At 39.2% G+C, this 17,561-nt stretch overlaps 1 protein-coding gene and 2 pseudogenes across 1 annotated transcript; all 3 read right to left on the reverse strand.

Annotated features, from left to right (window-relative positions):
- Positions 1 to 1,574: 1,574 nt before the first annotated feature.
- LOC149048393 (uncharacterized) lies at positions 1,575 to 2,566 on the reverse strand (annotated as a pseudogene).
- An 11,302-nt stretch (positions 2,567 to 13,868) lies between these two features.
- LOC149048394 (5-hydroxytryptamine receptor 7-like) lies at positions 13,869 to 15,156 on the reverse strand (annotated as a pseudogene).
- Positions 15,157 to 15,707: 551 nt separating this feature from the next.
- Positions 15,708 to 17,496, reverse strand: LOC149048395 (5-hydroxytryptamine receptor 7-like). The gene has a single exon (XM_089200513.1). The coding sequence runs from the start codon at positions 17,358 to 17,360 to the stop codon at positions 16,377 to 16,379; it is 984 nt and encodes a 327-aa protein (XP_089056639.1). The 5' UTR covers positions 17,361 to 17,496; the 3' UTR covers positions 15,708 to 16,376.
- Positions 17,497 to 17,561: the final 65 nt, after the last annotated feature.

Consider the following 17,561-nt stretch of genomic DNA (forward strand, 5'->3'; position numbering starts at 1 on the left):
GTCGTCTTTTTTTTTGCCAATGCCAATGTCTCAGTTGAAAAACGTGCACTTGTTGTAAAAAGCAAAATCTGAAATCTGACACCAAACTGCATATACTCTATGCAATCTACTGAACAACACTACTACCGTGAAACTGAAGAACAAAACTATAATGGATGCAAACTGCTTGCGAAGAAAGACGCCATGTTGGATTCACTTGATGCCAGGGAACGTAGCTACGATAACAATGCGAATGGTACTAATTTCACGATCAGAAAGGTGAATCTTATGTTTGTTTTCATTGTAGTTGTATGGATATTCTTTTTTTAATAAATACATGATCCAAAATCCTGTGTTTTTTGTGTATAATGTTATTATGTTAAGTATTGTTTTCGCAATTGTCTTGTCACAGGCGGCCCAAGCTCACGCCTCGAGAAAAAGCCAACGATAAATTCATGAACGCGTCACGCGTTGTGTGACTCGGTGTTAAGTTACGAGAGGAACCGTTGAAAATTTGAACACGTTATAAGGAATCGTATAGGGAACGAAAAATGGTCGATTTACAACGATATATATTTCGAAATATAAACATTTTTCTCGTAAAATCAGTAAAACTTACTCATACCCCGTGTATCCGTTGTAGTTTCTGGCGATTTCTGCCGTTTTAAGCTTGCTTTACCATTACTGTTATTCACGTCATCTACTTTTATTACGTTGGTAAAATCTGTACAGACATCATACCAACCAAATCGCGCGCAAAGTAAGAAGAATATAATGAAGGCTTGAAATTTTATTACGATCGATTTTCTACAATAGTGCAAATAATCGTGAAGGCTGATCGCGGAAAAAGCGATTGCGTGACGCTGGGTAAGCTGTAAGATGACATGTTATTACATACCAGACGTAAAAACTCTTCAGATGCTCAGTCTGCATTTTGTACCCACTCTGCAGTCTGCAGTATATATTTTGTATCCGGTCTGCAGTCTGCAGTCTACATTTTGTACTAACAGGTATCCGTGGCACCAATACAGTTTATTTTTGGTTACATTTATTCGCACAACACACATAATCTACCACAAAATACCTGTGTGTGAGGTGATTAGACATTTTCGTTCTTTTCCGCGTTAATACTCTTCTTTCCTTTTGTAAGAATGTAGACCACTTACAATGTTTCAAGTAATCCACCCTACAAAAAATAACTCATGCATGCATAGCATGTCTATGTTTTGAAATAGGTGTATGCCCTCGGCCAGACTTGAGCTCACTATTTCAGTATACTAGTCCGACATCCGTAGTATCACTACACTTGATTCCAAGGATCCAGTACCATCCAGGTATCCCAGTTACCCTGCTCATAGGGTCTAGTTTTAACATAAACGAGTTTACCAAAGAATCTCGCGAAAGTTTTGTGCAATTATACAAAGACAATCATTCACATCAGGCTCAGTGAGTATGAACTCCATATCCGACAGTTCAACCTATAATACGCCGGGATATTTAGCGAGTTGAGTTAGAAAACGTTCGAAGAAATAACAAACGAATGTTTCAGACATTCGAAACCAATTAATTGAAAGAAGAATGTCAAAGTCTACTTATTACTCCTCCTGCGAATCAAAACACTTAAGGCTGTGACAATTAACGAGTTTTTTGATTCCCTCCCTAATGACTGAATTTCCTTTGTAGTACAGCACAGGATTTATACTCGAACAAAGACTTGCCACTGGAAAAGTAAAAGGGTTCTACAAATAGAATGAATCCCATTTGAAGTACGTTTGATAAACCCACTAAAATGGCAATAGGGATGATGCACAACCCCAGAAGACTAGCCACGTGATGAGTAGTCGCCGTCAACTGCCGTTCGATTTCTTGAGAAGCTAAATTTGGATTCACCCGAGCGCTTTCTTCCATTTTCTGTGCAACGGCATTGTTATGCTTGCGGAGAGCAGCCAGAGTACACAACTGGATGGCAATTACAATCGCGGAGAAGCAAATGATGTATCCGCCTTCAAATGTTTCAACAGCCCTCCTAGGAAACAACTTGACCTGCTTCAGAACAACTAAAAAAATGGACGTCACCCACACCTCAAAAGAAGCAGTAACGGCGTACTGCATCTGCAGCTTTGTACCACCATGGTTTAATGACGGCTAAGTATCTATCCACACTCATGACTCCAAGGTTTCCCACCATAGCAAAAAGGCATAAAAAGAAAGAAACCACCATGACAGGCGAGTCCCAATCACTGCGATTGAAACACGCTTCACCGGCGATCAGCTCCTCGATTCTGAATCTAATGTACAACGGTGTTACTACCCCACCCCACAGAACGTCAGTCAACGTCAAGCTGCAAAGATACAGAAACCCTGGGCGGAATCGAAGTCCACCCCTCAGAATTGTGACCAGGACCAACCCGTTTGACGGGAAACACCACAAACCTAACATGGTTTTGGCAAAAGTAAGCACCAAGCTAGAGTAATAACTAAATTGGGATTGGACAGAGCGTGGAAATTCAGAGATGAAGCACGGCCGCCCCTCTTGCAACACCAACACTTCGTACTGTGTGTCATTTGTAGTCAAGTTTGGCTCCATGTTAGCTCGCTTAATCCTAAAAAATAGGAAAGAAATGGTTCTTACATATCCATCCTAAACTGAAGTAAGTTTGACGTTTTAGATGTACCGTTGAAGCGTTGAAGCTCCCTAACCATTTTATCTTAGGTATGCATAGTCTTGAGCTTCCTACATGTATTAAGGTCATTTATGCCTATCTGAGATTGGATATGAAAACCAATTTTAGTGGACACAATTTTGAACTGAATGAACCACGGACTACTTGTTTAACGTCAGGGACAGATAGGTAATCGGGAAAATACGGTAGTTCGGAAAATTATCTCATCGTTGAAAATGTTTTATTGTGTTTCACATTGACTTGTGAAGGTAAACACAAAAGGTAAACGCAAATGGTTTTCACCGTTTTAATTTGCCTGTTTTCGTAGACAAAAATACAAGACTAATGACCATTTCCTTGGAACGTTCCGAATGGCAAAATACCGACTAATTAAGGAGCAATCAGCAATCTACCTCGGGACTTCCTTGCCATATAATAATGAACGATGATTTTTAGGAAATGTTGATAAAATACCTAAGGCTTAGTTTACAAAGATTGTTTTTGTGTGGAAGGAAAATAGAATACTAAATTGCTTAATGATGTTTAGCCTCGACTTTATATTATCCTTGAGAAGTCTGGTAAAGTTTTTCCATTTCTTAGCCATGAAGCCTTGAAGTCCCTACCTATTGTTTGTTCAATTTTCAGTCAACTATGTCTCATTTAGGTGAATTAGATATTATGATTTTAAGAAGGCAGACAAGAAAAAAATTTCAGCCTTAGTGAAATCAGCTTGGCGGAGTTGACGTGTTGACGAATTTTAATAATTTGACGAATTTTAATAATCATGCATAAACAAGATGAGAAAGGAAAGTATCATGTGTTACTATTGGCTGACTCTGGGTATGCGCAGGTAAACACAAACCATTTTAATTCAGTGTAATTACAGCTATAATTTTTCTAAAATCCCTTTTCACTCCCTTTTCTGGTTTAATAAGTTTACATCTGACAGGCCATTTAGCCATGAACTACATGCTGCTACATCCCTCTAGGTTTGTGTCAGTGATGGATTGGTGTTGAATGGCTTTCAACAAACTTCTCTGAAGATTTAGAAAAACCAGGAATAAAAACAACCAAAGCTGCAAAACCGAAAGCAATGGGAGAAAAATTCCAAAAGGAGGGTGAAGAAATGCTGAAAAATATGAAGGAATATGTCAGTCATGGCAAGTTCAGAAGAAGTGAAGAATCAAACATCACTGATGAAGAGTCTATGAGCCAGCGAAGCACTAATAGGTATTGGGGATAGGGGAACCCTTTGGTTGTGTTAAGACAACAGGTTTTAGGACATGGATCATGTCAGGAAAACAATAGCTCACTTCAAAAGCCTTCAGCAAGACTACCTGAAGGTACGTGTGAGGGCCTTTCGTCTCAGAGACTCTCAGAAGAAAAGACATTTAGCAGTGAAAAGTCAGAAGATGAGCTAATGCATGGATCTAGAAAACCGGCAGCAGCATCGAGTGACAATAATTCAGGAAGGGTGCGATTTCTGTCATCTAGACTGCCAGGAACAGGTAGTGGTATGAGGGGAGGTTTTCATCCAATGTCATCAAAATCTCCAGATGCAGTTAATATGAAGCCCATTCTTAAAAAGAAAAGTGCTCACAGTGGATCTTCCACTGAGGCAGATGACTTTTGTCCGAGAAGACGGGCAGACAGAGACGGTTCAGGTGTTTCCTACAGTGAAATACCTGAATTTTCCTCCAAAAGCTCTAATGGTGAAATCTTTCTTAAAGAAATAGACGAAAAAGAACAGTCCCCCCGAAATAGTTCAATAAGTGTAGATACCTTGTTTAGCCAACACAACGTTAGATTGCCTTTTGAAAATTCTATTTCAGCTAAGAGGATAGTTCAGGAAACTGAGTCACTGTCTAAAACTACTGCTGTGGCAAAGAGAAATGAAGAGGATCGGCAAAGATTGCTATCTTCAATAAAGACCCTAAAAGAAACCTGTGGGAAAGACCGCGGGTCAACTTTAGATCCCTCAACAGATTTAGTACAAACATGTGAGCCTCAAACGACGAAAAGAAGCTCAGAAATTGCATGTCGCTCTGAACATTCTCCAATACAATCCTCAACAAGCTTACATGTGGTTGAAGGGAGAAATTTAAGTGAAAAATCTACACAATTGTCTCAACTGTTGCAGACTTCAGACATAGTTTGATGCTACTCTGGTTTGCAGATTTAATGAATGTAACCGAAGAAGTTACAATTCATAGACCGGACGTTTCGACACTCCTGTCTAGTGCCTTCATCAGGGGTGTTCTAAACGCTGCAACAAGAGGTCCATTTATATGATCACCAATTAGCGGCCTTTTTTCTGACGAGGTGTAAATAGGCGTCAGGAAGCAAACCGCCATCGTCACGATTTAAAGGAGCGTGGGCGGAGTTAATATGCCAAGCCTCCAAACAAAGGCGCTGGTGGTAACGCCGATTAGTGGTGATAATTTTAGAATTATGGTTGGTTAGGCATGTATGCTCCGATAAAGCTGAATTTTCCTTTTTGCAAAGAAAACCGCTTTTTGGTGCTCTTTTAACCGTGTACCAAACTGACGATTGGTCTGTCCGATGTATTCGTTGTCACAGTTATTGCAAGGAATAGAATAAATGGCGTCGGTTCGTTGTTCTTTCGTGACAGGATCCTTAGGTTTGGCGAAAATATGCCCCAAAGTCTGAAAAGGTATTTGAGCAACTTTAACGTTGTGGCTATTCAAAATTCTCATGATAGGTTCAGTAACACCCTGTATGTAAGGAATAACAGCAAAACCAGTCGCTAGTTCCCTTTCATCAAGAGCGTTACTATTTGTAATTGGTTTTTGGCAGTTACGGAGAAAAGTTTTTGTATAGCCATTTGCCTTTAGGACATATTTCCTCTCCTCAGCCTTCGAATCGAGTGAAGATGGTAGACAGTCAGCACTCCTAAGTAAAGTTTTGGCTACAGACTTTTTATGGCAAATAGGGTGGTGAGAATCGAAAGCGAGGTATTTGTCGGTGTGGGTAGGTTTACGGTAGACACTTGTCTCTAAATTACCCTGAACCCCTCTGAACACATTTAAATCAAGAAAGGGCAAATGTCTATCCTTCTCAAGCTCAAGGGTGAATTGGATCGACGGCTCTACTGAATTCACATGCGACAAGAGGTGCTCCGCTTCATTTCCGGATACCGCAGAAATAACATCATCGACATATCGTTTCCAGAAAAAGGGTTTAACCGGTGAAGCGGCTAAGGCTCTTTGTTCCGCGTCTTCCTTGCAGACTTCTTGTGGTTCTTTTGGAAAGTCTCCTCTTCTTTCAGAAATACTATTATCCAAACAGAAGTCAGCTTCACCTGTTCAACGCACCACAAGTGGAAAAAAGGTATTATATTCTGATGGTGTTGTTGTTTGCTCAGAGGGTGCACCTACTCCAAAGCCGGTCTTTTCACCAGAGTTTTGCCCATTTCCTCATTATTTGCTTCGGCTTGGTATTTTGAACCCTATCTTACTTCAGGCACATGCTTGGCCTGCTCTTCTGAGAGGACTTGACCTTGTAGGCATTTGCCAAGCAAATGATGCATAAATACATGCGTACTTACTGCCAATTATCTATCAGTTGGTAGAAGAAAGGGAAATTTATGCGGATCTACCAAAGTTTTCAAGTGGGGTAAGTTTGCTGGGTGGCGGTGGGGTGGTGTGGTACCTGGATTCAAAGTGACAGGGGAAATGTAATGGAACTTTATTGTGCAGCCGCCCTTTTGAGTCCTCAGAGATAAAAAGCTTTAGTTTCGTGCATCTTTTTTTGGGAAGTTAGACATGCAAGAACAAGGTTCATTATTCTTGGGTTTTCTACCTCACCGTTAAAGGGCTAAAGGAATCCTTGACGTTACAGTGTGTAGAAGTCAAGCTCATAAAAAATCATTTTCAAATTCAAAATTCCTGGTAAATTTCAATGAATAGACCTTTTCTTGCCAACTGTACGGATCAAGCATCATGCTTGATCCGTACAGTTGGCGGTATCAGAGACGGTATTTACTGTGTAGTTTGCTGTTGATAGTAAAAGGGCTCCGTTTGTCTTTGAAATTTCACGTTCTTGCTACATGTGAATGCAGCTATCATGCTATATTTTGCCCCAAGCTAACCTTTAAATCTCGCTTTTCATTTAACTAATTTATTCTTGTTTCTCGTCACCATGTTCTTATCAATAGCTTAGCTCCATTTTCTGCATATAAACACACACCACCCACAATTCCTCCATTTGCTCTGACCTAAAAACGTCAACTTCGAAACTCTTCATGGTGGCCAATTTACGTTATCAACTCAGTTGATAATACCAAATATCCCTGTTATACTCTGCCACTGACACGGCATCACAGAAACTGACCCCCTTTACTCATGTATAATCTTATATCATATGTGATCTTTATATTGCTGTGAATTTCGCTTTGTATTTTCTTTCCAGCCGCAGTTTCTTATCCTTGCTTCAACATGGGGAGCTGCTGTTGATATCTGCAGGCAATGCAAGCTCATTCTAGCTAAAACCAGGAACATTCGTGTGCAGCTGATATTTGCTGCTGGTGCAGAAGAGAATCAGATCATACCACTAGTGAATGGCTATGAGATTCTGATTGCTACACCACCTTGCTTCCTTCGAATGCTCAGGAAATGTTATATATCCCTTTGTCGACTCTGTCACTTGGTATTTCATGACGCAGACATAGTGGTGGAGGACTTCACATCTGAGATCAAATGCATCATGAGACACTACGCCAACCTATTGAAATCCCAAACCTGCCGTTCAGCACCACGCCAGGCAGTTGTCATGGCTTCGTCTTGGAGTGTGGGTATAGCATCACTGGTGAAGGCATATCTTGGGAATCCTGTGGTGTTGATTCCTGACATGATTGAAGCAGCTATCTACAGGGGTGTGCAACAAATTGTAACATTTTGCTCCGAGAGCCAGAGGGATGTGGAACTTCTTGGTAAGGGTATTTAAAATTCATAGTGTTCTGGATAGGATTTTAAGCACATATAGGCTTGCCTAATCGGAATTAGATAACAAATGACGAAGATATAAACAGCAAGTGAAGTCAAAACATATAGTTTACAAGCAGCTGTCTTGTGGAAAGTGGGAATGATCAAACCTTTTGTCTGTTTCTACATGTATTTAGAACCTTGGAAATATCTCGCAAGTTTTCTATTTTCTCATTCATTTCATTTTCGTTTTTGTGTAAGGATTTAAATCTTTCGTTAACGTTTTCTTTCCCATGATAGGTTACCTGGAATCGTTTATTAGCACAAAAGTCATTTGTGTTTTCACATCTACGGCAGCGGAAGCAGAGAACGTAGGACAATTCCTGAATGCAAAATATTATTTTGCTCTTGTGGCACACAATTTTCTACCACCTCATGAACTTGACAATATTCAGAGACAGTGGAACACTCTGCACACCACTGATACCATGCCAGTTCTAGGTATGCCATAATGTCTTCAAAACTCTCAATGGAAAGGCCGTCCCACAGAATCTTATGTTTCCCGTAAGTTCCACTTGTGTTAAAGTGAGTTTGATGATTTGGCAAAAGCTGAAAAAAAAAAAGAAACGAAAATGAAAGAAATGACCAAGGAGGCCTGCTTTAAAGACTTTGAAGTTTTGAAATTGTGCATCATCTGTATCCCTTTTTTTTTCGAAGTGTTTTCTATCGGAATTACTATATGTGTTCTTGAATAAAGCATTTTGTAGGTTCAGTTTATTGATGCATCTATGCATATAGTTATATAGTTTATTCTAGATTTTAATTTTCATCTTTGGCGAAAAGATGAACAATGAAATCACAGTTTAATGATTTTAATGATTAATGATTTTAATGATTTTTAATGATAAAATTCAGTTATAGCGGAAGACGTTATTGGTCAGATGAACATCACAAATGCCTCATGTGTAATACACTTCAACTTTCCTGGTTCAAAGACACGATTTAGCAAAAGACCCGCCACTCTAGCTGGGACTTTCACATCATCTGAAGTAAGACACTCTTCACTTCTTTTCTAAAATTCATTGAGTTAGTCCTAACTTTTTAACATCCTTTCTACAAAGTTTATGATCCCAGAGCGTATGAGATCTTGCCGTCACGTGAGTAATTCCCACTCTGTCTCCACAAAAGTAATTTTTGTTTATCTAATCTTTCAGCTAATTTATTAATACTTTATTGACCAAACTTGTTTGGTTCAGTTGATTTGGTATTAACCTCTTTTTTCCAAAGTCCATAACAACAGAAAAAAAGGAAAAAAAGTAAACTTGTCTTACGTATATGAATTACAACTTGAGGCATGAACAGTGAATTTTACAGGGATCAACCAACCAATAACATGCCACTGACCCACAGGGACAATCATATCTTCATTTTTTTACTTTGTGAATTTGATTTTCTGAAGGAGCATGGCTGTGTCTCTGTTATTTTTGTGACTAATGGCCGAAATATGTATCACGCTCCTTCCATACGTCAGCTTGTACAGAGGTCAGGTCAGGAAGTTCCACAACTACTTGATACAATGGCCGACCTTGCAAAACAGGCATGTCTTTGAAATAAAATTGGAGTATAATTTTAATTTTAACAGACGAAACTGGGAGGCTGCTCTTAATATTTTGCAGAACGAAGTAGTGAAATCCTCTTAAATGTTTTAATTTACTCTCTCTGCAGGATAAAGAAAAGGTTAAGGAGTTGTGTTATCCTCTGAAAGCTTTTGGAACTTGCAGGTAATTTACAATGCCTTATCGTGGAGTAAACCCATAAGGCGAGTTATTTAGACAAAGTGTAACTGTTGTTTAACAAGACAGCCTCCTAAGCTATTCTTAATTTAGCTGAAACTTCTATCTAAACATTTATTTCTATGAGCAGTGTTAAGAGGGCCGAAAATTAATAGTGGAAGCGGGACATTTGTTTGGTTAAATTAACCTCTTATAGAGAATCCCTGAGGCCCACTGATTACGTAAAACGTGGTTTAGGTTAGGCCTCGTGTAAATAACCAGCCCACAGTCTGTAAAAAACTGTCTGGCCATTGTGTTGTGTTTGTTAAGCCCGAAATACTCGGGCTCACGCATAGGCTTTAGAACCTCGAAGACGACTCGCTGACTGAATTCAAACAACCCCGAGTTATAAACTCAGGCCTCCCATGGAGCACCTGGCTAGTGATCTACATTAAACAAGCTTTTCGTCATTTTTTTTCGCTCCACTCATACAACTAGTTAAGTCCCTTTGAAGAGTTTATTCACCTTCATAGATAACATTGCTCAGTTTAGTTTGACGCATTTAATGGCTAAGTAAATGTAGGTTTGACCGGTTACGCGTCGCTTTTTGAACCTTTATATTGCACCACGATTGATTACCTTTCAGCAGCTGTGATTGGTGCTTTTCGACATTCACTGTTCTGGGGATGCGGTCCTTCAGCGATGCGCTATAGCTAATTTCTTGTTGTGTTAACTGTATCGTAGTCGCCAATTCTTCAAGAACTTCTTTTCCATTGTTCCTTTCGATTCGAAATTTCGTCGGCAGTGCGCATTTAGAAAGTCGTGATCAAGATCGGATCAGACCACATAATCCAGCAAATATTAAGATTTTTTCACTTATTTCACCACGATGAATACCAACGAGCATTAGCATTACTTCAACTCTATTCTGTATTATGGTTTTGAGGCAGTTGAGGTGTTCGTGTGCAGATTACAACCTTTGGATAAAGACACTGACCGGACTGACGAGGTAAAGGTTAAGAATTCGGAAATTATCAATTATTTGACTTTGAAATCGCTTAATTTGTTGACAAAGAGTTATTTGGGATACCTTGTGATAAACTACTCGGTGATCGCGTTCCTTTGATTCAACCCAACATACTCTGGTGAGAGTTTCTGAATGTCAAAAATAAACAACTCAACTGATTTTTGATATTTGTGTTTAAAAGATTGATTGCTCTTTGCTTTTATTTACAACAGACGGCAGCATATATCACACGCCTCATTGAAGGCAAGGAAATGGAGGGAAAAGTTGTTTTGAGGTGAGATTCTTTTTCGACTGGAAAGACGCATTCATTTAAATTACAGGCAGACAATAATCGAAAACAACGTGAAGTTTATGGAAGTTCTTCCCCCCCCCCCCCCACCCCCAAAGGAAAAAATTTTGATGTTCACATTTAGTTCCGTCACCTTTAACTGAATACAACCAGCTTGTGTCAACCAATTGCCGCCAACTGATCAGATTGGGCGATTTTATTACGTGAATGGAGCCTGGCAGCAAAGTCACAGGGCACCAAAAAAAAAAAAGTGTGCCTGTATCAATGAAAAAGTGAATCGCTCGCCTAGTGACCTATTGTTCTCACTTTGGTCTTGCAGCTTAGGCAACATGATGTGGCTGGATCCTTTGGTCGAGAGGAAATATCTCCCCAACATCAATGTTACGACCAATGCTTTGAATGTTAGGGTAGAACTGTTGAGGGAAAAACGTGCAGCTGAAAACAAACAGGTAAGAGGTTTCTCCGCTTCTCCGCTTGTCTGAACAGTAGTAGGGAATTTATTATTTTGATACAATATTCCATCCAGAGTAGCCTACGTTGGACAGATAAGAAAACGCGACCCTCTCTCCTTGACAGTTGAATTAACTGTCCTCTCTAATCCGGATAAATTGTCGGCTGGTCATACTGGCCCAGTTTGAAAACTTTAATTTTTTCTTCAACGCTTAGACCTAACTTACACAGTACTGCAAACCGAAAAATGTAATTTCTGACGGTTGAGTGACTAGGAACGAATTAGTCAGAAATTGCTATTCTGATGGCACGATTGAGAGGTTTTAGCATTCTCAGGGGAGAGTTTTGAGTATTTGATGTTTTAGCGGGGAATATTAATCATTCTAGCTCAGTCAGTCTTTCTGTTTGCTGTCAACAATTTAGTTAAATTTTTTCTATGGAGTATGGGTTTGTTTGTACCTCTTCCCCGAGGTTCCGTGCCACTGCATTAGATGGGGAATACGTTTCCACATATTTTTTGGCCACATCTAAAGAGTGGTTTTTTAGTGGTTTTTCGTATCTGGCGTGGTACACTTAATTTTTCAAGCTTTTCAAGTTAGACTTGCTAGCATATTCTATGTTGTAATAAGTATATGTTACGTCACATTGTTGTTGTCGGATGACTGACTGACCATTCCTCAATAAACTATTTCACATTGAATGTTTCGTGATAGTGTAGTCAGAATCAGAGCTTTCTGAAAACGTGAACTTGACTACTCTTTCTATTTTGAGACATTTCAGTTAGGCCCTTCTTTGGCGCACGCTCAAATGCACTCTCGCGATATATTGTTGTGATTGTTGCGCTTTCAACTTTTTCCGACGAGACATGAACGAACCACATTTTATCTGTTGCAATTTATCAGTGTGATTGGGGCCTGAATTGAAGTTTTTATTTCCATAAAAGATCGAATGAAATAATGCTGAGTAGAATATTGCGAGTCAGTTTGTAAACATGCTGGCTTTTTAGAGGAGAGGGACAACCCTCTAGTGAAAGCTAATCCACATTTTATCATATCTTGCCATATTCTACAATCTTTTATACCGATAATAATAAGTAATATTATATCGGTGTTCAGTGAGTATCAGGGTTAAATGATTTTGTTTTATGAGTTTCAACCCTTCTATTACTTCGATAATTATTACTGATTTTCGTCACTGATTAATTCAAGAATTCTCGTGCAATTCATCATGTTGTGTCTTCATATTTTTGTCTGAAATAAATCCGATTATCACATAAACTGCGGTGTTATACAGGCCCTGAGAAAAGCCGTAACAACACAAGTGAAAAAACATCGTATTTTTTCACGTGTGTTGATATAGCTAATCAGCTGCTGACAAGTCACTCGCCTTTGGCGCCACTCGGTCAGGTTGATGAATGAACGGCAAAGCCTTCACGATTCTAAATACAAGTTGTTTGTCGGAGCTTTCTCGAATTATGGCGGCTGAAACACTAAAAAATCCGTATCATTGAGAGACAGTGAATTTCAAACTTTCCCAGAAGGCGAAGAAAATCAATATACTAAAAGAAAAACCGAAAGTAATGTATTCAGTGGCTTTGGTGTTAGCATTTCTCTCGGCTGAGAATGAAAATCGACAACTGGAAAATTTACCACAGGCCGATTTTAGCCGTTTACCTGAAAGACTTCTTCTGTCGGTAGGGACAAAGTCAATAAATGAGAATTTTGTAAATTGAAAATTACGACCATTGTTGTTTTTACAATCATGATTCAACGCATTTTTCCATCTTAAGAGTTAGCGCCAACGCACTCTACAACTGTTATTCGGGGATTGTCGATTCATTTATTTTCATTCAATAATGAAGTCGGCTTTTCTTCTCAGGGAAGGCTATTGTGTTTATATGATAAACAAAATAATACATGGCTGCATGTAGATACGGAATTTCTCTTCTCGAGTTCAACTCGACATCTCACTCGTTCGCTGCGCTCACTCGTGAGCTATCGAGTTAAACACTCGAAAAAGAAATTGCATATCTACGCGCCCATGTTTTATTCTTTATTACTCTGAGATTGTCATCAGTTATGCTCCTTGGGACTCTTTTTTTTGCCTTATTGAAGTATTTTTCTCCATTATCAACCGATAATTATCTTCAACGTGTTGTTCTATTCATGAGATAGGAAGCGCTTCGAATTTTATTTAGACTTGTCATTTTTTCACAACGTTTTCCAAAGACCATAGGTCACCAGCTGCTTCTTCGTTCCTTATACTATCGGAAGTTCTTTTAAGATATAAAAACGTTATGCTTGGAAAGATTTTGACAATATAGCACAAACTGAATGAAAACCTTTTCGAACTATTTTTCTCCATCATCAACCGATAATCATCTTTGTTGTGTTGTTTTATTTATGAGACAGAAAGATAGAAAGCGCCTCGAATTTTATTTAGACTTAATTTTTTGCGCATCGTTTTTCAAAGGTCATACATCATCAGGTACTTTTTCGTTCTTCTGAGGTATATAGAACGTTATGCATTAAAATATTTTGACAACATAGCACAAACTGAATAGAAACCTTTTGATATAGGTGAGTTCCGCTATGAGTTCATTGCTATCAATGGACTGATAATTCTTCCGTCTTGGCTGACATGCGCCTGATCATCTCGAAACCTTACCGTGCTCAAGTGTTTATCATCTGTGATGAGTCGTTCCTCGTTTTTATGAGATTAGTGTTAGCTGGTGTTTTGCATGTACATAATCGTCCCTGGCAAGGCTTTCGTGTCTCCGTTGAATGTACCATACCTAATGTTATTTGAAAATTTGCGAGCTGCTTCCTTACCTTTATCTATCGCGCTTCTTAACTTTTAAACGTTGAAGAAATTTGATTACAAGAAACTAAGTAGAATGTGAATCGTTCACGTCTTGGTCGAGGTATTCATGTGCCACACTAATACGACTCGCGCTCGCTATTAATTGAAGGTTGTTGAGGGGGCTCTTCACGGCGGTTTGTTTGTCTATCTGTTTTCACCTGGCAAGCCTGTTTAGGTGTCTTGGACATCGCTACCACTCGATTGTTATTTCGACAGATATTTCGTGTTACAACCCTGAAATCCGGTTTGAGGAAGCCATACACGAAGGGATTTACCAACGAGGCAATGGCTACTGTATATAGTGAAATGATCGGCAGGACATTGGGAACGATGTCAAACCGACCAAAAACACTGAAGGCGGTTGTCATGTAAATGATCGGCATCCACGAAATTAGGAAGGCCACAGAGATGATGAAGAAAAGTTTCGCTACTTGTGCATCAGAAGAGATGTGTCTGCGTTTGTTGATCTGTTTCATTGTGCAATCTAATTTATTCCTCGATGCCAAGCCTTGCCTCACTGCCTTAAAAATCCTAATATAGGCGATTGTCATAAAGATGTGCGGAGTGATCACGCCAACGAATTCCAAGCAAACAAGGTACACCAAGTGAATTGTTTTTGAACGATCCTCTCTCCAAAATAATGGCAGTAAGCCGTATATGGTTGGAAATAACCATACAGCGATTATGGTTTTTTTGAATATCTCAGGTATGCGGTAAGTGTAGTGTAGAGGCTTAGTAATGGCAACGTATCGATCGTAAGTGAGTGCGCATATGTTAGCAACACCCCAGAGCAAGATCATAGTTAACAAATAATCTACCACGATGTGTGCTAGCCCTATGACTAGCATGGGAAATAAAATGCCTCCTGTAAGTATGTCAGACACAGCAAGTGAAACAGTCAGCCAGTTTGTGTATGTTCGTGGGACTCTTTTCAAGCAAACTAAACTAACAACGAAGAGGTTCGCGGCAACGATGAGAACGGATAACACGGTAAGGGAAACTGTCACGTTGAGATCCATCTTTGATTCTGTTGAGTTTCTTTTACCTTTATATCCTCGGATATCCAAGAGAAGGCTCCTTTTACTTTTGTTGGTTTCCTCAACTTCCCTGAATTGCATCGGAGTTGGTAAATGGCTCACAGGGTTAACTTTAGGTTCAGTAGAATTCCGCAGCTCAGGCGGTCAAGGAAGGAGAATCTGAAAGAAATGGCACTGCATGCGAACATTTGCATAATTTTTGTAATATGACTCAAATTTCTGCGTCAATTGCCTAGGAAACGGTTAACATCGTTATCGTTCTTGTCTCATCAGTCAAAAGCTGCGCTAAACACCTGTAAACAGACCGCTTTGGTGAGAAAGGAAAGCAAGACAGGGAATTGTTTTCCATGGCTTTACCAGGAATATTTTCGTTAAAATGTTTGATTCTTAGACACCAGAAGAAAAAAATAATTGCCCCTGTAATCATCTCTCTGTTCCATGTATATCTATCTCTTTGTTATTGAAAAAAAAAAAAAAAAAACGGTGTCAAATGCGGTGAAGTATTAAGTAACTATGCTAATCACAAATGATGTATTGCCAAAGTGCAATAGAATATTTATGAATTAAAAATCAGCTTCATCACAAGAATGATTTGGTCGAATAACACAAACCTGACGAACATCTTCCGTGAAAAACTTGACATTTCTCCACGACATTCCTTTCCTCAGAATTGCTGTTTTTTCTTTAACAAAAGTGAAAACATCTGTCACATAAAGGAAATCAACCATTTTACAATCGTAGTGTGACTTTAATGTTTCTTCGAAATATTATAGTCGACGGATTATCAACGCGGTTATCAATGTGGGTCAGTATATTGTTCAAATTGTAAGTTTACTTCGAACTGTTTTCGATTGTGCTTAAATTTGAATTTATGAGATAGAAAGCGCTTTAAATTTTTATTCAGACTCTTATTTGCACAACATTTCCCAAAAGGCCATACGTCACCAGCTGCTTCGTCATTCTTTACGATGTCGGCAATTTCTTTTTAAGGTTCAAAAGGAAAGAAATCATGACACAAACTGAATAAAAACCTTTCCTGATACAGTTGAGTTTAGCCATGAATCCACTACTAGCAATGAATTGACAATTAGGCTTTTTGGCTGACATGCACATGGTTATCTCCAAACTCTTGCCGTATTCTAATGGTTTTTTTCTTTTTTATACGTGATGAGTTACCGCACTTTTTGAGATACGTAATCATTCTGTCATTCTATGCAAAGTTTGCCTATACAGTGCGTCATGGCTAATGTTATTAGAAACATTGAAAGTAGTCTCCATGTTTTTATGCATCGCGCTTTTTAATATTTTTTTTACAGTCGAATAAAGGTATAAAGATAATCACTGGCGTGTAAATTCATCTTTTTTTTGGCTCAAAGTGTCTATGTACCTCACTCAACTCAACCGACCTACCCTCGATTTTTGGTGAAGATTGTTGAGGGGACTCTTCGTGACTTTTCGTGTCTCCTTCTGTTTTCGCCTGATAACACCGTTTAGGTGTCTCTGAAATCGCTAGCACTCGATTGCCCTTTCCAAACATATTTCGTGTTACGACCCTGAAATCCGGTTTGAGGAAGGCATACACAAAGGGATTTAGCAATGAAGCAATAGCTATTGTATACATTGAAATAGTCGGCAGAACATTTGGAACGATGTCGAACCGACCAAAAACATCAACGGCGGTTGTCAAATAAATGATCGGCATCCACGAGAGTAAGAAGACCACCGAGATGATAAGAAACAGTTTCGCCACTTGAGCATCTGAGGAGATGTTTCTGCGTTCGTTGACTTGCTTTCTCGCGTAATCCAAAATTTTTCTCAATGCTAAGCTTTGCTTTACTTCCTTAAAAATCCGTAAGTAGGCGATTGTAATGAAAAAGTATGGAATGATCACCCCAGTTAATTCTAAGCAAACAAGGTACACCAGGTGTATTATTTTTGAACGATCATCTCTCCAAAATAACGGCAATAAGCTGTATATGGTTGGAAATAACCATACAGTGATAATGGTCTTTTTGAATATCTCAGGTATGCGGTACGTGTAGTGCAGAGGCTTGATAATGGCAACGTATCGATCGTAAGTGAGTGCGCATATGTTAGCAACACCCCAGAGCAAGATCATACTTGACAGATAGTCTGCAACGGCGTGTGTTGGCCGCATGATCAGCATGGGAAACAAAATGCCTCCTGTAAGTACGTCGGACACAGCAAGTGAAACAGTCAGCCAATTTGTGTATGTTCGTGGGACTCTGTTCAAGCAAACCAAACTAATAACGAAGAGGTTCGCGGCAACGATGAGAACGGATAACACACCAAGGGAAACTTTTATGTAGAGATCCATCCTTGATTCTGTTGTGTTTCTTTGAACTTGATATCCTCGGATATCCTACAGAAGGCCTCTTTTCTTCTGCTGGTTCCTCTAACTTCCCTGGCTTAACAATAGTACCAACATGTGGTATACACAGCCACATTTAGGTTAAGTTGAAATACACGAAAAGTTTTCCGTAGCCCAATTGGTCAAAGGTAGATAATCTGACAGAAA

The sequence above is a fragment of the Pocillopora damicornis genome, chromosome 3 (genome assembly GCF_964200805.1).
Source record: "Pocillopora damicornis chromosome 3, jaPocDami1.2, whole genome shotgun sequence".
Taxonomy (NCBI): domain Eukaryota; kingdom Metazoa; phylum Cnidaria; class Anthozoa; order Scleractinia; family Pocilloporidae; genus Pocillopora; species Pocillopora damicornis.

Coding starts and splice junctions, on each gene's coding strand:
- LOC149048395 (XM_089200513.1), bottom strand. CDS start 17,360: ATGGATCTCTACATAAAAGTTTCCCTTGGTGTGTTATCCGTTCTCATC.